The sequence below is a fragment of the Apostichopus japonicus genome, chromosome 16, assembly GCF_037975245.1.
Source record: "Apostichopus japonicus isolate 1M-3 chromosome 16, ASM3797524v1, whole genome shotgun sequence".
Taxonomy (NCBI): Eukaryota; Metazoa; Echinodermata; class Holothuroidea; order Aspidochirotida; family Stichopodidae; genus Apostichopus; species Apostichopus japonicus.
The window spans coordinates 12,582,313-12,606,842 of NC_092576.1; the positions used below are offsets into that span (position 1 = coordinate 12,582,313).

Consider the following 24,530-nt stretch of genomic DNA (forward strand, 5'->3'; position numbering starts at 1 on the left):
GTGTATTAGTTACGAATAACAGTTACTAAAGCAAAGAACGTATATGTTCAGTAACTGTTTCGCTGTCTTTATGTGTAACAAATGTACTGAACTGCAACGTAACTGATAAACTTATTTTATGTATTAGTTGCGCTTTGAAGTTACAAAACAAAATAAATTATATGGTATCTGTTATGCTGTCTCTATATGTAACATATGGCCCAAAAGTGCAATGTAACGGATACAGTCATGTCGTATGTTTTAGTTATGCATAAAAATTAGGAAACAAAGTAATGTATCTGTTATGTGTGTGTGTTGTGTTGTCTATATATGTGAGATATGACCCAAAATACACTGTTAAGGCCGGGTCACATCTGCGCGATTCAACACGCGATTCAACTCGCAACTAAAATCACGCGCATCAGAAAAGTTGCTTCTGAGAAGTTGCGCTGATTAGGACATTGCTCTATTGCAAATCAACCCAAATCGACGGCGCAACGTTTTATTGCGCAACAAGTTGATACCCGTGTCTAACTACGCGATTCAACCTTCAATTGTATTGCGAGTTGAATCGCGTGTTGAATCGCGCAGATGTGACCCGGGCTTAACAGATACAATAATATTGTGTGTGTTAGTTACGAATAACAGTTACTAAAGCAAAGAACGTATATTTTTAGTTACTGTTTCGCTGTCTTTATGTGTAACAAATGTACTGAACTGCAGTGTAACTGATATACTTATTTTATGTATTAGTTGCGCTTTGAAGTTACAAAACAAAATAAATTACATGTTAAGTATATGTTATGCTGTCTCTTTATGTAACATGTGGCCCAAAAGTGCACTGTAACGGATACAGTCATGTCGTATGTTTTAGTTACGAATAAAAATTACGAAACGAAGTAATGTATCTGTTATGTGTCTGTTGAGTTGTCTATATATGTGAGATATGACCCAAAATACACTGTAACAGATACAATAATATTGTGTGTATTAGTTACAAATAACAGTTACTAAAGCAAAGAACGTATATGTTCAGTAACTGTTTCGCTGTCTTTATGTGTAACAAATGTACTGAACTGCAACGTAACTGATATACTTATTTTATGTATTAGTTGAGCTTTGAAGTTACAAAACAAAATAAAATATATGTTAAGTATCTGTTATGCTGTCTCTATATGTAACAAATGGCCCAAAGTGCAATGTAACGGATACAGTCATGTCGTATGTTTTAGTTACGAATAACAATTACGAAACGAAGTAATGTATCTGTTATGTGTCTGTTGTGTTGTCTATATATGTGAGATATGACCCAAAATACACTGTAACAGATACAATAATATTGTGTGTATTAGTTACGAATAACAGTTACTAAAGCAAAGAACGTATATGTTCAGTAACTGTTTCGCTGTCTTTATATGTAACAAATGTACTGAACTGTAACGTAACTGATATACTTATTTTATGTATTAGTTGCGCTTTGAAGTTACAAAACAAAATAAATTATATGTTAAGTATCTGTTATGCTGGCTCTTTATGTAACATATGGCCCAAAGTGCAATGTAACGGATACATACAAGTTATGTATCGTGTTTGTAGGGTATAAACTAGTACTTGATCCAAGTTAAAACTTAGCTAGGCAATGACTTAATAGGGCGGTGACATTATGTGATTTTCTTCTAAGTAGAACCATTATAGTGGGTTCAATTTAGCAAAAATGTGCATATGAACAGTTCCCATATTCAAAGTGCGTGTCATAACCAACAAGCTTCACTAAAACAAGTCAATGCAATTCTAAAATGCAATACAGAGGCTTTACGTCATCAGTGTATGAATTTAGTAACTGACGTATCCATGCTATTGTATATGCAGTATGACCGCTGCATCGGTTGGATAGTTATGAATAGATTTGTTATGTTACTACGGTTACTGAAGATATGACTCATGATTGGAAACAAAAGTTACATATAAAAGTTAACTGTATGTACGTGTGAACCAAATATTCAAATCAGAAAGTATGGCACACCGGTTTACGACCGTTTTTAACGCGTCTATCACGGTAATACATGAAGTAATGGATGTGTTCCTCGAAATATCTTTGTTTATCGGAGTTATGTCTGCTTAATTTGTATATATATTTACTGACTTCGTAATTGAATTTCGATACCGTCTCAGCTACCTTAGATTTAGAGAGGCTTGATATATTGACATGACATTGTATGTTCATTAAAACTTCCTCAATCGAACAGTTGGACACCACCGCCCATTCCAGGACGATTCGATAATGGAACCAATCATCAAGGACTGAATATAACAATAAAGGATTTCCATATTATTGAAACTACATATCATTGATTCAATGTTGTTTACACCAGAACAAAGGACATCCTATTAAACCCTCTTAGGTAAGTAAATAAGTTGAATAGATCGTATTAATAAATGAAGGAAATAAGAAAGGTGGGTATAGTGTAGGACCGGATGACACAGAGGAAATCCACTACTCTCCGCTACCACCTACCGTCCTTCCCGTCCCCTCTTCACACGTTAGACCTCATTAGGTGTAAATGTGTAAACATTTTGTTACATCTCTGAAGATGTGTGTGTGAGTTCCCTATGCTTTAATTAGATGATTTTGAACTCACCTAGGTGGTATGCCTTATATTTGTTTATGTTAACTACATACACTAATTTCATCATTCGAAAAGATGCTGTCTTGGAACTGCATATAGGTCACGTACATTTTGTTTGGTGAGACACCTATCAACAACTAGACAAACCTGTACTTGTACAACTACCTTGAAAGTATGTAAAGTTAATAGATTGTACTAATCAATGAAGGAATAACCGAAGGTGGGAATAGTACAAGACATGATGACATAAAGAGAATGAAGCTCCTCATCCCCCTCGCTCGAACAAAAGCAAACCCTGCTATACTAATCTTAATATATGTATGTGTCCCCCTTTTTTCCATTTTAGGAGAATATTTCTGTGTATGATTTCCTCTTTTCTTGAGTTATCCGTATCAGTTGAGTTTGAACTTACCAGTGTGATGTACTGTTATAAATATTAATTGCATACACTTAAATTCATTATTTGAAGCTATTTATATAGTTAGTTCACATTCAGGAATATTGATAGGTACAATTTGGGAGGCTGTGTCTAGGAACTTAGGGACAATAACTTGTCTCATGTCCCGGCAAGACTTAACATACCCGCCCCTCCGTACATTATATAGGTCACGTGTCACACGTCGGATGAGACAGATATCTACAACTAGAAAACCTTTACTTGCATAGCTACCTATAAAGTGTATTACGTCAATACATTGCACTAATCAATGAAGGAATTACGGAAGGTGGGGATGGTTTGAACTTATCTCTGTGTTTGGTTTTTTGTTTGTTCCTCACCACTTCCCCAGTGATATTGCTGAGTGAAGTATTATCGGGAATAACATCCCCTGACAAGAATGTTGAAGTGGAACATTCCCAACTTTTCACCTTTTGCACCTCCAATGACCCACGAAATCAAATGAACCAATTTAGTCGGTATACTAAATATAGAAACATTACCATCTGGAACATAAGACTTCTCGTCTCACATATAACCTGGCTTCAAAGAGAATCTCTCCTGAAACCTGAAGGATTCTTAAACTCAAAATGGAGCAGTTCAGATACTAAGTATGATATCCCCCAGTTCCTTTTCGTCGGAAATGTTGTCAGCCTTCCAGAGTAATTCTTGACTTTTGCTAATTCAAAATAACTTCTGACATCCAGTATAATAACAATTGAGTTCTTACTGTCTGTTAAGGTAATTCTCGTTGCATCCGTAATTATTTTGTGAGAAAGCGTATTTTAAAGTTATGTGTCACAAACTTACATAATTATTTTAAAATCGCCTAAGGTGTCTCAGCCAATTTTAAACCTTAGCATATTGATGACAGAGTTTGATCAAAATGGTTTGTGTAAGAGTGCATACCCAGAAAAGTCATCAGAAAAGTGAGAAAATAACAATCAATGAATGTATCCAGCGATCGGCAAACAGAGATACCCTTTCTATAGAGCTTGAATTAGGACTACGCCAGACCTTTCCCACCAGATCCTTCACCCACATTAACCTTGATTAGAATGTATGATAGCTAGCTACGGTTATAGACGGTTGCAAGATTCGGAAGTCTTGCAAAATCCCGCTACCAACCGACAACAAATAATGGTGGCTAACTTTTGAGTCGAGCACAATAACTTGCGGATTTGTCGAAAAAATTGCCTGTAAAGACAATTTTATCAATACTACCTAATTATAGGATGAAAAGATTCCAAATCACGAATGATTAATCAAACTTAAACACTATATACATGTAAATATTTTTTTTTTATAATGTAAGTAGTTAAAGCAAGCGTTTGTCCGTATGTTAAAAAGTCCGCACTGTTCAATTTGTCTGCCCTAGATAAGGACAGTCTAATTAAGTGAATGTGGTATCCGACGCCGCTTCTCCACTTAAACCGCAAAATTATTCTACATACATTAACGATATCTATTTTTGTCTGGCCACGTGAAGAATCTCTCATTCATTCTTTGAACATCATAGTTTATTTCATGAGAACATTACATTTTCTGTAGAAGATTATAAATACTAAATATCATTTTAGATGCTCTGGTAAGTTGGATAGAACTTTCTTCAACACTTCGGTCTATTGTAAGCCTACTGGTATTCATGTATTTTTACTTTAATACCATTCACACATAGTTGCAATATTTATATTGTTTACAGCCAATGCCTTGGACTCAAATGCATTTGCTCCGATCCACGTGATTATGAACACGCGGTATCAATTTTAACTGGTTATTTCTTGAACGCAGCATAACCCCTTCACTTATTTATTCACAATGCCTTGATAATATTCACATCGCCGTTAAATATGCTCCATGCCGTTAATATTCACAATGCTGTTACATCAGACATAGGTAATTCTACTGATTATGTCTAGGAACGTGGGGACAATAACGTGTCCCAGGTCTATACGAGAGCTAACGTAACTCCCACGCCCTCCCCTAATCGTGCAGTATATAGTCCATGTGCATTTTGTTTGGTAAGACACCTATCAACAACTAGACAGACCTGTACGGTACAAGTGCTAATTTCATCATTTGTTGTTCTACACATATCCCGTTTACATTCCTATTGCGTAAAAGATCGTTTCTAAGAAATTAAGGAAAATAATGTATCACATATCTCCCTCCCCTAACCCCTACCCCCTCCCATCCTCCGCACACTGTATATAGGTCACGTGTATTTTCTTTGGTGAAACAACTATACAAAACTGTACTGGTACAATTACCTGTAAAGTATATAAAGTTAATATATTTTACTAATCAATTAGGGAGGTGGGGATCACATACAGAGAATGAAGCTCCCCACCCCTCGCACCCCCTCCCTAAAGCAAACCTAAACTCTGCTTAAAATATATATTTGCCCCTTTGTTCCATTTTGGGAGGGTTCTTTCTGAGTGTGATTTCCTATTTACTTTAATTATGCGTATCAGTTGAGTTTGAACTTACCAGTGTGATGTAATGTTGTTAATGTTAACAACATACAGTTAAAACAAAAAATATATATTTCATATATTGCACTAATTAATGAAGGACAAAAGGATGATGGGAATAGCTAGATATACAACTTTTAATTTAGTCCCCTCCGATTAAGAAAAATAAATACAAAATATTGTGGAATATGCCTTAAACAAAAAAAATCTACTTTTCATGGAACATATTTTATTAGGCCTACAGCAAAACCATTATAAAATTGCTTAAACTCCGTATCTGTTGCCATGATAATTATTCCGTCTGACGTCATTGTGTCTAATATTACAATTAGTGTCTCTCAATGGCAACAAACTCGCATGAGTGGTTTCAATTGTTCAAGTTCAAAGTATATTCTGCATAACGGAACTGACCCGACTACTATTTAGTTTGTGAAAATACCGTTGTCTTCGTACGCCCGATGATTTACACTGCAATATGCTGGATTCAACGTTTCTTAATGCAAATAAAGTTATTGTACTAGGTTAGGTTTCTGGAAGCTTTAGATCCAGACCTACAATGATAGGTCTTCTCAATTACTACACATGTTCCCTACACTAAACTACCTTAATCCACACTGATCACCATTGCTTGCAATCTAAAGTGCACACTTCCATGGATGATTTTGGCAATGATGTGCTATCACTCTGGTCATAGACTAGTCATTAATCGATTTTTACCAAGTATATTGTTGTATATATATATATATATATATATATATATATATATATATATATATATATATATATATATATATATATATATATATTATATATATATATATATATATATTGACGCGCCCACGAGAGCGAACTCCACACGCTACTGGCGAAGAGCGTGACAAATGAGACTACGGGAGAAGAGAGACCACTCTTTCGCTCGTCCTTCTTCCTGAAGCCGAACAAAAGACGGGTCCTAAAGACCAATACTAAATCTCAAACCCCTGAACAAGTTTTTCGTCCGACCTACTCGGTTCCGCCCTTCAGACTCTCGCTCTAATCCTACCGAGCCTTACACAGGGCAAGTGGGCTCCTTCAGTCGACCTTAAGGACGCGTACCTCTACATCCCAATCAAGGCTGACTCACAGAGATTTCAAGACTTCATAACAGGGAACACCAGCCTCCCTCAAATTATCCTTGTCCTTTGATAAGCTGTGGGGCCCAATGAGGGCCCTCAAATGGTACCTGCCCTGAGACCCTCACAGGCCCTCTTCGCTTTACTTACCAGCCGTCACTCGGATGCCTCCAAAGACACTATCAGTAAGTGCAGCTGGTGCAAATGATCCTGCTCCACGCGAATGCGGATCGACCCATCCGGGCCATGACATCAAAAGCCATATTTGCCGGTGTCCCGGTGGAAAATATCTTTCGGCCCTCTGCATGGAATTCCCATTTGACATTCGTCGAGTCGTACCTAACTGACACTGTCGCCTCAGATTTGGCCTTCGGTCTCGCGATGTTGGGCGTTCCTCCAGGTAGGTCCCGCCCGTTGGGCCTCCCACCATCGTATCAGTGCCACTATGTGTGTTATTGTAGTAAATACTCCAAAACTTACTGGTTTGCGTATAAACGAACGAACTTACCTGTCTCTACCATCTCTCACCTCCACTCGCGGGCCCTACACAACGTTTACGGCAGGTCGACTGATCGCAGTCTCGACAAATTGATTTTGACCAGTAAGTTCGGGGGCCTATCTACTTGTTTAACACATCTATCCAGTGCCTCTCTCCACAGCATGATAGGCCAGGACATACCGAAAATACCGGATATATCGGACAGACATACCGGATATATCCACCCAGACGTCCCGGACATACCAGACGTTCTGGATTAATCTACGACTACTACCAGACCTCAAGGTGGGAATCTTGGGCCTCATACGTACATTACTGAATTTTGTCACCCCTTCATTGTTGGCAAACCTGCCGGCTACTGACACTTCGGCGTGTATTTTCTCGCTCCCTTTCGGGTTGGGATCTCCGTGCCTCCGCCACCCGTACAACTTCGGTCCTCGGGCTGCATCAGCATTGGTAAATCACGAAGGAGGAGATATTGTGCGGTGACACGTAGAAGAAGTCAACGGTGCGCAGTGCTAAAATTAAACCAGTAGCGTATTGATAGAATAAGAAAGTGCGTTAGTGTAGTAGGAGACAGGTAATTATCGACGTATGTATATATCCAAACCAGGGATTTCTGAGGTATATGTCTGACATTCAATTTGAACCGATGGCGTCAGCTTCTCTTCGCCACTGACATACAAAACCGTATTCTTGGTAGCCGCAGCATCAGCCAGGAGAATAAGTTGCTTCCATGCCTCTCCGTGGCAAAGGGGCTATTCCGTTTTGACAACCACGGTGGTCGCCTGGTCCCAGAGCCAGCGTTCCTGCAAAGAACCAGAAAAACCAAGACACTCCGTACCTCACCGAGACTGTTCATTATCCTGTCCCCGCCTTACACACCTGCCTTCAGATCTCCAGATGGATTGGACAGCTGATCCAGCCTCATACCCCGGCAGGGGAGAGGGTAACGACTTACGACCTCAGAGGAAAGGCATCCTCCAATGCTCTGTTCGTAGAGGTTCCTCTGGAGGATATTCTGAAAGCAGCTGCATGGTTCACCCGTTCGGCCTCCCACCATCGCAACAGAGCCACTCCTTGCAGATGTGGAGTGCGAGACAGGTAAGAGAGGAGCGAAGAAAATTCTTTAAAACTTGCCACTTTGGGATTTACCAGCAACGATACTTACCTGTCTCTCCCTCCTCACACCAGCACGTTCGGGACATACGATTATGAAACTAGACCCGACTGCTGAGCTCCGTGGATTATGGGAAGACTCTTCTACCTCGCACCATGTACCACTTGTCTCAACTAGTCCATAACGATGGTCTTTCCGTAGGAAAGAGGGCACCCCACTGATCCGACTCCGCTCACTACTGATACAGTCAGAAGTGAGTCAGCAGCCCCCACATGTGGGCTCCTTCTATCTGTGCTCATGTTTGTACCTAGCAGTTAGGTGGTTGACTGTAGCATATGATATCACACTCACTCCACCTTGTTTCACTGGACAAGGGTCTCTGTTGATCGATCTCACTCGACTCGCTTGACTTTCGTCTACGGCTCCCATAGTAGTTGCCGTCCCTTCCCTCTCCTACCCAACTCGCGGGACATGTGAGCCCGCGTGTCACCGTGGGGATTGGTCCGGAAGAAGGTGTAAGTGGGAGGTGCCCAGGAAGTGGGAGGTGCCCAGTGCATTTGAAAAATGAAAAAAATCATTGAAAATGCAATTTTATTATATATATCTGTTATCATCACGAGAATTCTAAATTGTACCAGAACTTTTACGGCATCATTTTAAGGAAATCGATGGGAGGTTAGGAATGCAATGAGACCACGAAATGCCCGTTATTTATACAGGCAAGTCCCGTCATTTTGGGCATGTTCCCTATTCAGAGCAAGCGCTTACTATTCTGTATAAACGTGTACTTTATTTTGAAGTTAAACTATGTTTTATTTATACTGATATTTTCCTTTGCTTGATATTTCCAGTTGGGGTAAAAGGGACAAGTAGCAACCAAAAGAACAGACACCGGTTAATCAAATAATGAAGAAATTAAGAGCTTGTACCTACTGGGAGTAATTCAGGCTTCTTTATTTTTGATAAAAACGTCTTGTGTCAATCTAAATAAAACTGGAAGGGTAAATAACTAACACAGATTAGGTAAACTATAATGTAAGAACACCCTGTCTTTATATTCGTATGTTATAAACGGTCATTTGTGAGCTTTAACAGACCGCTAAAACGAAGAACCACATCAATGTACACTGTTGTTTTCATCTCAATCAGCTATGCAGCCCTTAGGCCTACTTGGTACTGTCCATAAATACATGTTTCTTGCTGGAAGTGTCAATCAAACGCCTCAGTAGCTTGCCTTTATTAATGTAACAACTACCACACTACTGTAGACTTATAACACGATGGATGGATAGGAACAGTGCAGACACAGGGTGAGTGTTATTGATGCTTTCTTGCAATGTTATATTCACCGGAGCCATGAACCTAGCCATAAAATGGGGCGTGGTGGGAGGGTGGCGTTGCAGAATTAGAAAAAAAAAAACACTTCTCACAAAGGGAGTATTACTACACTTAATGGAGCGCCATGATGTACAAAGACAATTTTAGCCCCGAAATGCCTCCCACTTTGCAGGAAATATAATGACAGTATTGTATTACGAAGCAGGCTAACTTTCGGGGGAGATTTAGAAGTGTCGATTAGCTTCCAAAACTCAAAACAAGAATACTTTATTTCTTGCTTTTAGTGCAATTTTATTTTTCGGGGTACTCAAGGGGGGTGGGTTGCTCCCACTGCCCCCCCCCCCTGCCCTGGCTACATCCCTGATCAGAGCTTCTATGATATCAACTGGACTCCGGTAAATCGTTATGAATTTAAAACGTGCTATATTGTATTATACTACTCTAGTTAAGCATTGTCACCGTGATCCAAATTATTAGTTAAGACTGTGAGCTTTGAGCAGTGCTATTGTAGAGCATTCACAATTTGAGTATTGGTCAAACAATATCATTGTTGTTGACCAGTGAGCAATTTTTTTTAAGAGAAGCGACTTCTTTGTCGTTATGAATCTGTTGTGATTATTGCAGTAATTTGACGAGGAATTTTAGAGACGAATTGTTGTAACTTCGTGTCATAATAGCTTGGTTTACCCACACTGATTTTCTCATTTCAAACTCATGTCAAACCCTACATGTAACCCAATTAGTCATCTAAAAATGTACCCACACCAATTAACCCACTTTAAGCCCACATACAATCCACACTTGACAAATGCGGGAATGTCAATGTAGATTACGCACCACTGTCCACACATAATACAAACACCACATGGGCTTCAAATATGTATTCCATGGCCAGCTCACAGCCACGTTAACACCACTTTCTCCACGTAAAACCCATATCGACCAACATGGTTGTGATGACTGGGACATAAATGGTATATTTCAATAAACACCAAAGAAAATGCTTACAATTATGTGTCAAATTACGTCATTTACTATTTCTTTAGCCCACCGTAATACATACGTATTTTTCTTTGTACCTTAACAAGCTAATTCGACTATGGGAAGTTTCAAACTGCCTGCTCGGCTTTAAAGAACTCGTCAGAACAAACAAAATATTAGTATAACAGCTTCATTTGACGATACCATGTCTTTTCGGCATCAAATATGTTCACATAAATCCAGGTGCTGTAAGAATCTTAGAAATATTTCTAAAATGCGATTTTATCTTACTAAGTCTGAGTTAAGCATTATTGTCCAATCCATGATTATTTCGCATATTGATTATTGTAACTCACTTTATTTTGGTAGCAACCAACATTTATATGATCAACTCCAATCTATTCAAAATTTTGCTGCAAGATTGATAAATAGTAAAAGTAGATATGATCATGTGACTGATCTATTCCATGACCTTCATTGGCTTAAAATCAAGGAGAGGGTGTACTTTAAAAAATTTTGAATGTGTTTAAGTCTGTTAGAGGACTGGGTCCTAAATATATCCATGATATATTGGTAACCTCTGACCGTAGCAGAAATACATTATCGATAGAGTCTCGATTTAAATCCTCGTATGGGTATCGCTCGTTTGCTAAGGCTGGACCTAAATTGTGGAATAAGCTTTGTGACAGCCTTAAAGAAATCCAAAATACTGCTACTTTTAAGAGGCAATTAAAACACTACCTATTTGTAAATGGTTCTGATTTCAGCCAGAACCTCGACCAGGTTTAACTTTTGTATCGTTACCTTGACATTTATTTAGTTGTTTTCCAGCACAACAGTGCACACAGTTTACTGTAGTAGTTATGCTTATAAGCCTTTATTATTATTTACTCTGGGAGCCGTAAAATATGTTACCATGTTCGTTCCACAGTACAGCTATAAAGTATGAACGTTAGAAAAGCCATTTTCTCCTGGTACCTCTATGATAATCACTAGACAAGGTGAACAACGACGTAGCAACTGGCCTATCGCTATAACCAGTAACCTTTAACTTTTTTTTTACTTATTTTTATTTACCGTCACCGTTACGTACGATCAATCTATTTTAGATTCTGACGTATGAGAAGACATGGCGATTTTTGACACAGGACTCCTGTTAGCATTCGCGATAATCCTTCTGCTATCGTCAGGTGAGTAGTAATCAACTAAAACGTGGAGAAGCATTCATTACGTACATACAAGTAGCTGCACTATCATGGCTGTATATGGTAAAAGCTGATATATTTATTACAACACAGCATTTTGAAAATGTGCACATCTTTCGTAATATTACCATGTTTGGTTAGTCGATGACAAGAGAAACCCCTATGCAGCCATGGCGGCGTGTGTGCATGTGTGAGCGACGCCCGGGTTGAAACACGAAATCACAAGATAGGAATCATGGATACTTTTCGAACGTGGCATGTAGATGGCCCTTATCGAATAAAAGATCCCTATTGCTTTTGGTGAAGGTCAAAGAATATCTCAGGTCAGCTGAGTTTAAACACCGAAAACACTGTAAACACGATATATGAAGTAAGGAAGTATGAATACTATATACTTGGCATGTATATATACTGAGTAGAAGAACCAATTGTTTGGTGAAGGCATGGATACTTCTCGTAAGGATCAGTGGTATTGATGTTTTATGTCCTTTTTGAGAGGTTAGAGATCATCTGGGTCACCAGCGTTCAAACTCTGAAAACCTTTATAACATATATCATGGTAGGAATAATGGATACTTCTCATACTTGGTGTGCTGATGAATCACATTGAGTAGCATAACCTATGTTTATAATGCAATAGTGTAATAATACATCAAAATAGTGGTTCAGGACATTATAATTGTTCTTCTTTTCTTGTGAACAAGCAGAAGTCATCTAAGTCCCAGAGCATTTTGTATTATATTTAGTTATTGCCAATATCAGTCATGTAACCAATGCAGTCAAGTAGGGGTGTGCGTGAGTATGTGTATCTTCATAGATATCTCAAGGTTGGTAACCTCTTCAGGTCTCGTATTTTGAGTGGCTTTCCTAACATGAGTACATTACTCTGATTGTTTGGTTAACATACACAAATCTCATAAACGCTGTATCCCCAGAACCTGAAAATAAAATGATGAACTAATATATGCATGGTAGGATAACATTATGTAGTGTAAATGTTTTACAATTTAGTGTAGGTAAAATTTCATTTAAGGTAATCGAGCGTCAAAACTTGAAATGTTTTAAACACGATATTTCCAGATGGGAAACTATATTGGCTCACATATTTTGCACGTAGCCTTCCTATAAGCAGTACAAGGACCTTATTGTTTCTTTTTCGTGGCGGTTAAAGGTCATTTGGGTCTACAAAGTGACAGTCTGTAATTCGTTAAAAAAAAATTGTAAACACGATATCTCAAGATAGGTTTCATTACGGCTCATTACAATTGAAAAATGTAATACCTTATATAAATAAATCATTACTGGGTTCGAGATCTATGACAGCACATTATGTTTTCCCTTTGTACAGCAACTTTACCAGAAGATACAGAATGCGCACATACACATTATGTTGAAATTGGTACGAGAGGACTCATTCCGTGTTCCTGTAATGGAAGTTCTTTAGCACTCATAGCTTGGATCAATGTTAACGAAGGAAAGACCCTTTTGTTACGTCATGATGATGACAAACGTGGAGATGGCTACGAATCTGGAGAATATGATATTTATCCTAACGGGTCGTTACTTATAAATAACGTGACGGCAAGCCATGAATCTGTATACCGAGTATCAACGGCAATCTCAACTTCGAGTTCAGGAATGTCGAAAATTATCTGTGTGCACACAACCGGTATGTAGCTTTGTATAGTTTGATTATTGTAAACCTAAGTGTCAGAACGGAATAAATACATGATAAATAATGACATCAGCAATCATTATCAACAAACCGCTCCAACACAATATGTCGTATTTGCAATTTGCCCTTGGGTGCATGCGTGTGTGTAAGTTACGCTTGTAAACACGGTATAAAAACAAAAACATGGTGGTTTAATTTCATGCTATGTATGTGGATCAGCCGTAGTGAGTGCATTACATGATATTCTTTACTGCGAATTTGAAAGGTCATTTGAGGTCAAAAGAGGCTAAAGTCTAAAACCTTGTATACATGATAACTCTTCTTGTCATTCATACTTGGTAGTCTGAAAACCTTATAAACATGGTAACTCCATAGTTAAAACTAAAATGAATATGTGAGGTCTCCATTGCTATGTTTTCCTTTTTGTGAACATAGTTTGGTAAATATCAGATCAGTTTTCTGAAGGGGACCTATAAGGTCTACAGGGAAACATACCGTCATTAAGGAAATTAAATGTGTTTCAAAGAGTTGATATTCTTGCTGTTATCTGCTTTAAACAAACTCACAGTGGACCTTGCTATTTTCACCGTCTGAGCATGAAGGAGTCAATAGGTCAAATTTATTTGGCTCATACATCTTTGTGTCTATATTTCAAATAGGAATACTGTTTTTTTTTGGAAATTGAAACATTTCGAATTAAAATTCTATACTGTATAATCCTTACAAGTGAATTAATTGGTTGATATTCACAAGGTAAGGCTACAATATTTTCTAATCACAAACAATACTTTCTAATAGTTGATGTAATTATCCCTAAATGAATGGTGGAAACCATGCACTTCATTCCTCTTGCTATTGTCTTTTTTTTTGTGTTTGCTTTAATTTCAGTTGAGAAATAGTAAGAGGAAACCCTTTTCTTTTTAGTATTATTTATAGTCTTTAAGACCTGTGACAAGAAGGGGCTTCACATTTAAATTTCGTTGCCCTCTTTTATTGACAAGGGTTGTTCGATGGATATGGTACCCGGGTTCTTTTGAAATATTTGCTTAGTTGTTGGCAGGTTGGAAGGTTGTTAAGTTTGTTATAGAGAGGAGCTACTTCATATTTGTCAATGTCCTAAAGATACTTCCATGTTAGCTGGAGATGTTGCATTATCGGATACTGTAAAATTAGAAATGATACTGAAAAGAAAACAGAACAAGCTGTACAGGTCTAGTGAAAAAAATAGGACAAGACTAAAAAAAAACTTTTAGAAGAGACAAAGCGCTTACCCTCCAACTGTTACAATATCAGTAACATTTTAAACAATTATTACTCAGTACATCTGACATATATATTATGATAATAATGTGCTCTGAAATATATCCAACTTGGGGAATAAAACAAATATGCCCCCTCCTTACCACCTCTAGGCCCCGACCCCAAATTCCAATTTCCAACAGGAAATCATATTCTAAAGGTGTTACAGGGATATTGCACAAAAATGAGTAACTATCCAGATCAGGGCAAAGAAAGAGTCTGATGCATACATGCGAATGTGATCAGAGAATGTAATATATATCAAGCTACATCAAAGAAGGTGAGCGGAGTACCTTCAAATTAACATGAACAAAATCACTGGAAAAAAGGTCAGAAAGCATTACGTTTCGATCCTAGCAGAACCTGTATATACCTATAATATATGTTAAATATTTAAATTATTATTATTAAATTATTGTCATTATTATTTATTAAATCTTCTTGTCAGCGTGGACAAAGGTAACATAGTAACTGTTAACATCTGCAAAGTAATACTTTCTGAACATAATGTAAAAATCTATATATGCCATGACATCGTAGCAATAACCAAATTTTAGACGTACTTAAAAATAATTACCAAATGCACGACGTTTTTCTCTTATTCTGTTACCATTTTGTACGGTGAGTATAACTCATGATATTCTTCACATATTTAAGCTTTTTATCTTTTAAGATGGAGGACAGTGTGTCAAATTTGATATTTTGTAGTAACATTGCCTAAAACGTTTTTTTTTCTCTTATGCATTACCCTAAATGTATGTTTTTAACGGCTTGGATAAACAGTTTTCTTACCGGTCTATGGATTACGATGTCATTCGTAGTTTCAGTACGTATGTCATAAAATGTGTTGCGGAGCAAAGTCTCACTGTAAGCGTCACAGTACTGCCTACATCTGTATATACCAGAACGGTACAGTGATATAAGTGTATGACACAGACAGGTTTTTTTTTATTCATTACAAAAGTACGCGGACAGGTCAAAACTCGGTAGTCTCTAACATGGCAATAAGAGTGAGTTTACAGGTAGGGATATAATTGGTTTAATACTTACATACTACTAAGATATCGTACCTGGCTTCTTAAAGTATAGTTTGCTAAAACAAAGAACAATAATAAAAGCTAATCGCAGAAGTCATATCAATACAGAGCCTTCATTCTTGGTCGTTACTGGCCATGAGAACATGATAAGAGTTGTGTCCTAAATGTGACGTCATGTTTTGGTTCAGTCGTTCTAATTCCATTGATCGGTGTGAATTTCCTCATTTTGCTAAGAAGTGTTTTTTTTTTTTTACCATTGGGAATGGTGGAATTCTTGAAATGTTTCTAATATTGTAATACATGACATGGAAGTCTCTAACGTGATCATATAAGTGAGTTTACAGGTAAGCATATGATTTTTTTAATACGTACATAATTCTAACATATCGTACCTGGTATCTTAAACTATCGTTCGCTAGAACAAAGAACATTAACATAGGCTAAATTGAAGTACACAGGTTATGTTTGAAAGATATGTATCACTGAATGATAAGTGAAACCATAGCTATCTCATGTGATGTATCTGGCAATTTAAATTAACATTTAATTTAAATTAACATTTATTACTGTTCTTTCTCTAGCGTACGATAATATATGAATGTCAGGTACGAAATCATATAATTACCTTTATATAATCATTTTGATTTAACGATAAAACTCATTTCCTTTATCGGTCTGTGTATGTCGTGTCTCTCCCAAATTCCGTAGTAAGGTCATTAGGTGCGTTGCCGAGCAGAGTTCTTACTATAAGTGGGATCCTATTGCCTACTATAATGCACTGTGAAGCAAATAACGGTACATTGATCTAAATTGCTAGGTGTGTGTAAAGTTATTGTACCACATTATATCATATTGTTTATCCCCATTGAATAAATGATTGATACATTGTTAACAATTTAGTAAATGAATTCGTTAGCTCAAAATTTCATATGAGATCATTTACTCAGCTGTTCCTTTTGATACAATTTTCACACAATGATTCAGAAATTTTGGGCATTTTTGGTACACAATAACTTTCACGCATCAGACCATCACAACAACTGTAAATATATCAAACTGGTCATTCCCAAGCAATTTAAGGTTATTCACATAAAAAAGCAATGCAGCAGTCATCAATAACTTTCAAATACAGCCACTTGTCTATCAATAATCAATATGATCGTTACTAATGAATGTACTCATGGGCGTCAACAGGTGGGGGACGGGGGGGACATGTCCCCCCCACTTTCAAAAGTGGAGGGGATATCATATCATTTGTCCCACCCACTTTTCAGAGTAGTTATTTAAAAAAATCACATGCATATGCGCGATTTTCTATTTAAGGTCAAGAAATCTGGACTCCCTGGGCCCCTGCTATCTATCACTTGCACCGTCATTTATCTCCCATTCTCCCAATATCCTAAATCTGCCCATTTAATTCGTTCGGGGGGGGGGGGAGACCATTCGAAAGTGTATTGAATCTTGCACACATGTTGTTTGTATGGGTTCCAAGGGATTAGGTAAGCCATACAGGTAGATGGTGATGAGTTACTATGTTCATATCACTACCTCCAGTCCCTTGGACTGGACGGACGAATAGGGGTGTAGGGGTTAAGTAATTAAGGCTACATGTATTCGCCGGATATGGTAGATCTTTATTGTTGAGTGCCGGCTAGGCGCTACACACGCTCTGCGCGCGGTGCCTTTTTCTGATTATTATTATTAAAGTACCTGGGCACATAACAACTGACGTCTCGCACCTACATGCATGTATTATATATACCACTCCACTCATCCCGGAGGTGACGGCGCCACTTTTTCAATATTTCGTTTGAGATGGACGCTGTGTAATTCGTCTCCCTTGGTGTCAGAACGGCACCTTTCTACCAGTACTTTCTGTCGGAATTTAGTTTTGTGAGACAAAATTTCTCCTCACAGATCTGGTTCTGATGTAACTAAAAACGACTCAGGAAGGCCGTCTCCTGCGATCTAGGGGGTCTTATGTACCCAAAATTTTCTGGTACGCTACGCGCCAACCAATGGTGGCGCTCCGCTTAGATAGTATAGTGTCCCCCTCACTTTCTGAAACCTGCTGACGCCCATGAATGTACTATTCATTGTTCTTTTTATAGTGAAACCAGCGATAACCATTCCCGTCATCGATGAGTGTTCGAACACATATGGTACGACATGTGTTAAGTCGACCACCGATTCCGTTGAGGTAAACTGCTTTGTCAGAGATAGCCGTCCGGCAGTCATATTGAGTTGGTCGTTAAGAACTCATGGTGGCGATCACATCCTTCCATCAAACTACTTGAATTTCACAACTGATAATGTAACATATACATCACATGTTACAGCAACTTTCTCTTTCGGGGAATCATCTGTTTTGAATCTTCTGGTCTGCCGAGCGAATAGTGTACCAATGAATCTGGTGGAAGACGAAAACGTTCTTTTGATTGAAAAAGAGATGTATTACACTTCCTTGGCAACTCCCATTAGGAGATATTTGAAGATCCATTCACCGATGAATTTATCCTGTACAAACATTAGATTAAATTTAGTCATTTGGAAGTGGTCACCTGACCGTGATGCTTTTGAAACTTTATATGTTAGTATCTTTAAAACCAGTAATCATACAAAAATCAGCAACAGGGAATACAGACTAGAAGATGAGGGCAGTCTTTCTTTACAGAACACGTTGGTAGAACATGAAGGACTCTACGCGTGTGTTTACGATAACGGTGTCAGTGGCGGCATTGTGTTGCATGATGTGCTTGTGATGGGTAAGATGTTTTATATCAGTTTAGCTTTTATGCTTCTCGGTCTCTACTGAATCCCCAACTAGCATAAGCACATCAGTATTTGCATGAATTCGCCAAATTGTGAAATACTATATTCCATAAAATTATCAAACTGTTAATATGTTTAATATGTTTAAGGGCTTTATTAATATATGCCTTGCCCAAATACCCCTGTTTGTTGAGTTATTTTATTTCCTATTCATTCGATCGCTACCATGAAAACTCTAAGTTGATAACATTACCCATGTCAGTATATGTCAAATCTACCCGGAATGGCCATCTCCCGTGGACACTTTATATTTGTCAATGTTATACAGATATATGTTTGTGTATCGAAAACTCGGGAAAATTATGTCAAATCCATTGTTCCTCGTAAACGATGCAGTATAAAGATTCACATTACAGTCGCATTTAAAGTTCCACGATCAAAACACACTTACGTATGCATCTATAAACCTGAACATGTGCCGTGCCTTATTCCAGTATATGGCAACAAACAGCTTGTAATGTGATGTTAGCTATAGACAATTTCTTAATTTTGACAAAAAGTCATTTCCATGTAACGCGGTATCGCAAGATATATGTTCGTTTGGGCAAATGGTTTGATTTATTCATGCTATATGCCATTCGACCTTGTAACAGTTACGGGATCAAAATACTCGAAATCTAACACCAAATATAATATTTGTGATGTATTATTTCCTTTCAGTTGATCCAACTCCAGTTTTTCCAGTGATAGATGGGTGCAATATCACACAATATTGCGTCCTGGAGAAACAACCTCAGGACGTTTTGACTTGCTCGGTGCTGGGAATAAGACCTAAAGTGGCTCTTGAATGGAGAGCCTTTCGAGAGGAAACACCCATTGACTTTACACAACATCAATTAACGGTGACACAGATGGGTGACTTGTATGATGTATCTCTGACGGTTAATTTTGACTTACCTCAAACAACTCAAAATCGAGTTACCGTAGAATGTCGCGCTGTAGGAGAGAATGCTTATCTATTTAGCCTTTCTACGAAGGTTGACCTGCTCTTTCTATATGGTAAGTAATTGCACGTCTCGTTTAATGCGCAGCTTTGAGAAGTCTATTTATGATCACTTGTTGTTTGTTACCATTTCTGTATTTTTTGTTTTATTTATAGTGCTTCCCACAGAACAGAGATCATACACCTCCACTATAACCATAATCGCCGTAGTGGTCACAATGATCATGATCATCATCACAGCCGCTGTGGTGATTATATGCATAATAAAAGGTACATCATACTATTATTGTAACAAGATTGATACATATTTTGGCTATATGTGTATATAGGTATTTTTCAACAACAAAAATTCCTCAAAACATAGAATACTAGACGTAGTCACATATGTCGAGATTATGATTTCATGAAAGTGAAGCATTTAGGATAACGAGAGTTCCATCCTGATGTGCTTCTTTCAATTTAATTAGAACGGAGGATGAAATGCCACCATAATTGCATTTCTGTTCTGTACGAGAACACAAGTAGTAAATATTCACAAACACCATGCACGTCAAGTGAACATTTTCTCTCCATTACAAAATCTAATGCTACCCACATGATTCTACATCGGGATTTAAAAAATATATATTCATATTCTTTTCAGCGAGGAAAATGAAAATAAAACAAATTAAGCGTGGTGATACAGAAAATGAGGTAATGTTGATTTACATTTTATTCATAACTGAAGCAGGCTATTCATTATACACTGATGCGCCGTTTACACTATTTATGATTCTTATCGATATGATACGATACCCTACCAAAATCTTTGTTCTTACCACATACGACAAATATGTGATGAATGTATCTTAGACGTCGTCGGAAATATTGCTGTTGTCTCTTTTGCAACCAATGGTAATTGTGTAGAATATGTGTGCATACACTTCGCGAAAAGATACATCATGTCAGCAACTTTACAATGTGTGTTATACAGCTTCGATAGAAGAGTTTTGTCACTCAGCTCTATTTAAGATTAAACGGAGAAAGAGGAGAACGCTGTGGAAAATATTATTGATACAAAATATGAAACTTTGTGTTATCGTTATATAGTATATTACAACCAGTGGTATGTTTATTGTTTCACAGGGTTTTCCAATGATGGGAAAAAACAATGGTATGTGTTACATAAAATACTACTTCACCTTAACATCTTAATTTGGTCATATATATAGCACTGGATTGGTATATGCGTTTAATTCTTGAAGTTGGTGTTTATGTTTACCTGGGGTGAAATGATTGGTTCAACTTGAAATGTAAATATCATTATAACTTATGATACTACACTCCATATCAGTCGATATAAGTTGCTACCTACTTTTTGGGCCGTTTGACAAGGATACACTCAATTGTTATAACCCTTTCGGTAAACGTAAGTCTTGCTCTCAATGTATAACCCCCAGTTGGTATATAAGTTTACTTGACGCACAGGCATCGGTACTTTTTTGACAACTGCAGTACGAAATCATAACGTTAGCCCTACTATAGGCAAGGGCTAACTACTACAGCATACACGTAGGCTTCATTGCGTTGGTTAAGATCATGTGTAGTATTTCTTCCCTATCGAGGGGAATGATGATACACACTCAACGATTATCACAGTCTCGGTGCGAGGGGCCTGGTGTTGAGAACGGATCAGTCGTTCGGTAGTCGGTTTTCGTGCCCAGGTTCTTTCCTGGGTGACTTTTTCTTAAAGAGTACCGTTAATACGAAAAAAATCTCACCAGCAACTTAAGGTAAGGTCCACGAGATTAGTCATTAAAGTTGGTGATATTGTTAAAACCATTACTTGAGCCTGTTCAGGCAACGTTGTTGCACACAGCTTCACGTAATTTGCCCATTCCCATATCCAATACTAATACTGTTCTATAGACTAGCTTAGCCTGAGTCTTGCTAGGCCTACGTTCGGCTAGGGCCATAGGCCAAGGCCTAACACTATTTTAGCATTGTGTCTAGAGTAAACTGGTCTGTAGTTAGAGCTACAATTAATAGCAACTGCCCAAGAAATTAGATTTCATAAGTAGGTCAGCTTAACTTTTTAGCCTACTGTACAAGTATCATATATGGGTTTGATTTTCCTGGACAATAATGTTTCATCTGCCCTATATCCAGACCAGATACTGTACTGTACAGTAGCTATGCCTAGATTTAGAGACTGTGAAGCTACCATGTAAATGTGACTTACAAGTAGCCTGTATCGAATTAGCCATGCTATAATTACTAGAACTTTTCAAAAAGTTCCTGAAAGTCTTTACTCTCGAAATTGTTCTCAGACATTCTAAACACTGTACTGTAGGAATATACTAGTGAGGGTATCAATAAAAACAGTTAAAGGATATTATATTTGAAAATCCAGCATAAAATTTGGGCCAATACAGAATACCTTTATTCTAAGTTTCTCAAATGATGGATTGTGTTTCTTTTGTGTGTTATTTATAACTTGCCAAAATGTGTACAAAATACAATGCTCTGCAAAAGGTTATTAAGTCAGTACAGTTCCATAATGTAACTGTTACAAAAGCAGAGTGTACCTAATTAAAAGTTAACGTCCTCCGAAAATCTAAATAACACAAACATTTGATAAGCTTTCCATCCCTCCCCTGAATACAAGCCATTGTGTTGAGTCTATTTAGATACCAAGTTGACTTATGTTGCAATATGCAGTGTAAAAGATCTGAGCTCTGTATTGGCCTACAATATATATTACAGAAGTGTACATATCAAATAAAATTGAAATAATGCACATATACGCTCTGACCATTTTGTATTTATTTAATTGGCACTGTTAATGTTTTCTCATACCAATTTGACGACCAACGTTCTAAACATGAATGACAACAGCCCACTGAAAACGTCAATGTTGGAACGGTAGCAATCGTAGCTAGAGCACAGATGCCGCCTGGGACAGACGGATGTGGTGACCTACTGCAACATGACAGCAAAATAGAAGATATTTTCTGAATTAACCCGAAAGTAATTTAATATTCTGTAGGTTTGACATCGCATAAAGTTGATACCATAGAACTCTATCATCTCAAATACGAGTAACATCTGTAGTAATGTATTCCAAAGTTATGGAATGAAGAAAGAAACAACCAGAAGGAATGGAAACTTTTTGTATAATCTGGTTAATGTGGTGGTATCATTTCCTTAATCTCCATAGTATTTAACTACACTAGAGCTACATCCACTTACTTGTTTTTCACTCTTAAAGGTTTGATTGATCAATGCAGGACAACACCAAATTGTCAGTTTAGGTCCACTTATAAATGTACATGTATATTTAAATTTTGAAATCTTTACCAAAATTGTGTTAAGCTTTAATGACTTAAATAGCACTTGCTATGGTAGGAGGGGGGCTGTAACAGCTTCAATGAATACATGGCTGCATAAATAAAATGTTGCATACAAGGCAAGATGAATCAAGAATTAAAGAGCCCAGAATGGGATAGGTAAACGAATTGAAAGTGAAAATAGTATATATATGAAAGGTTGTGAGATGATTAAATTAGTGGCTGATTTACAGTAGATTTAGTTTTGTAAAGCAGTCCATTGTTTCTTCATTTGTAGAATATGAGGTCATTCTATGGCCGTAGTAGGTCTATACCGTAGTCGCAAAACTTTCCAAGCTTATAGCGTGCTATAAATGGGTCCAAATTAGCATATCTTTAAGACAGATTTTCTTTTTTCTACAAACAGATTGATAGATCTACAGGCTGATACAGGAAAGAATTTGCCCTAATTAGAAATGCCAGGCAAGATTATCACATATTTTACAGTGGGGTAAATATAAAATAATCAACCAAGCTTTTCATCATGCTGTAGTTGTATAGCTTCTTGTTGGGCTTAACAATAAAAAGCTTGCATTGATGCCGATGCCAAGCAAAAGCCATAGTATGTCCTGAAAATTGCGAAGTTGATTCACACGTCTTGTGTATATCCGTTGGGACACAGCACATCTTACAATGAAGTTGATGGGAATGGTTGTTGGAATGGTACAGTGTTACAGTATTTGTTTCACATAAATACAGAGCAGTAACACAAAGCAACCTAGTTCCAGGATATGTTACACGGTTATACCATAGAAAAGAAAGAGGAAATTACTATAAGCTTCAAGCAGACAGAACCAAGAGAATGCAGACCATTCTTAATGGGAAGTCTTCTACATATATATAACTGTATAAATTGATTCATCATTTTACAATGTACTTCTTACAATGTTTGGTCACATTGTGGCACCACATGTTTTTGAAAGTATTTGCAGCTGTTTGTCAAGAACACGGAACTCGTTAATAAACGAAGTGGTCCAGATGCTAACGTAGTCATGTTTTAATATGTTTTAATTTTGTATTCCAAGCAAGATCAGCATGCCATAGTACAGTGATTTTCAACAATCACCACACATATACTTGTGCAGGACTGGGGGCATTTGTTAAGCAGATAACTATTATAAAAATCTTTCAAACTGTTATCCCTCAAAATCTCCAGGGTGATGCTGCATTGCTTCTAAACCGCAGTTTCACAAACCTAAAAGTGGGTTTCAGGGGCTATGCTAAGGGAAAAGTTTACAATATTAGGCCTGACTATATTACTGCAAGCTTGCCGCCTTTATTACATCAAGAACCAGTTTACTCTTTAAACAATATTACATTATTTTTTCCTCAAATTTGAGGGTAGTGAATACAGCAAAGGCACATGCAACTAGCACCAATATCATGAAAACCTAGTGCAGCCTAATTAAACATACTGTAAAACCACAACATTTGAAATTATAGGTCTGAAATTGTGCAATCCAGGGGTATTGTGTATAATTTTGTCTCTCCAAGCATGGAAACTGGAAACTCCATGATATTGTGATAATTTGCATTAGTTACGGTATTAGATCCAGACTATACTGGTAAGATAAATACGTAAATACGTTTGTTCCCATAATGTTT

The 24,530-nt window shown here is 37.4% G+C and overlaps 1 protein-coding gene across 2 annotated transcripts in view; it reads left to right on the forward strand.

Moving 5' to 3' along the window:
* The first annotated feature begins 1,583 nt into the window (after positions 1-1,583).
* LOC139983142 (uncharacterized) overlaps positions 1,584-24,530 on the forward strand; it is a 78,338-nt gene continuing 55,391 nt past the window's right edge. Inside the window, exons 1-9 of one of the 2 annotated variants that reach the window (XM_071996519.1) lie at positions 1,584-2,381; positions 9,397-9,557; positions 11,676-11,756; positions 13,120-13,440; positions 17,894-18,547; positions 19,275-19,613; positions 19,714-19,827; positions 20,201-20,250; positions 20,683-20,710. In XM_071996519.1, the coding sequence (XP_071852620.1) occupies positions 11,696-11,756; positions 13,120-13,440; positions 17,894-18,547; positions 19,275-19,613; positions 19,714-19,827; positions 20,201-20,250; positions 20,683-20,710 (1,567 nt within the window). In that variant the 5' untranslated portion in view covers positions 1,584-2,381; positions 9,397-9,557; positions 11,676-11,695. The remainder of the gene's footprint in view (positions 2,382-9,396; positions 9,558-11,675; positions 11,757-13,119; positions 13,441-17,893; positions 18,548-19,274; positions 19,614-19,713; positions 19,828-20,200; positions 20,251-20,682; positions 20,711-24,530) is intronic. The other variant, XM_071996517.1, reaches the window with a different exon arrangement.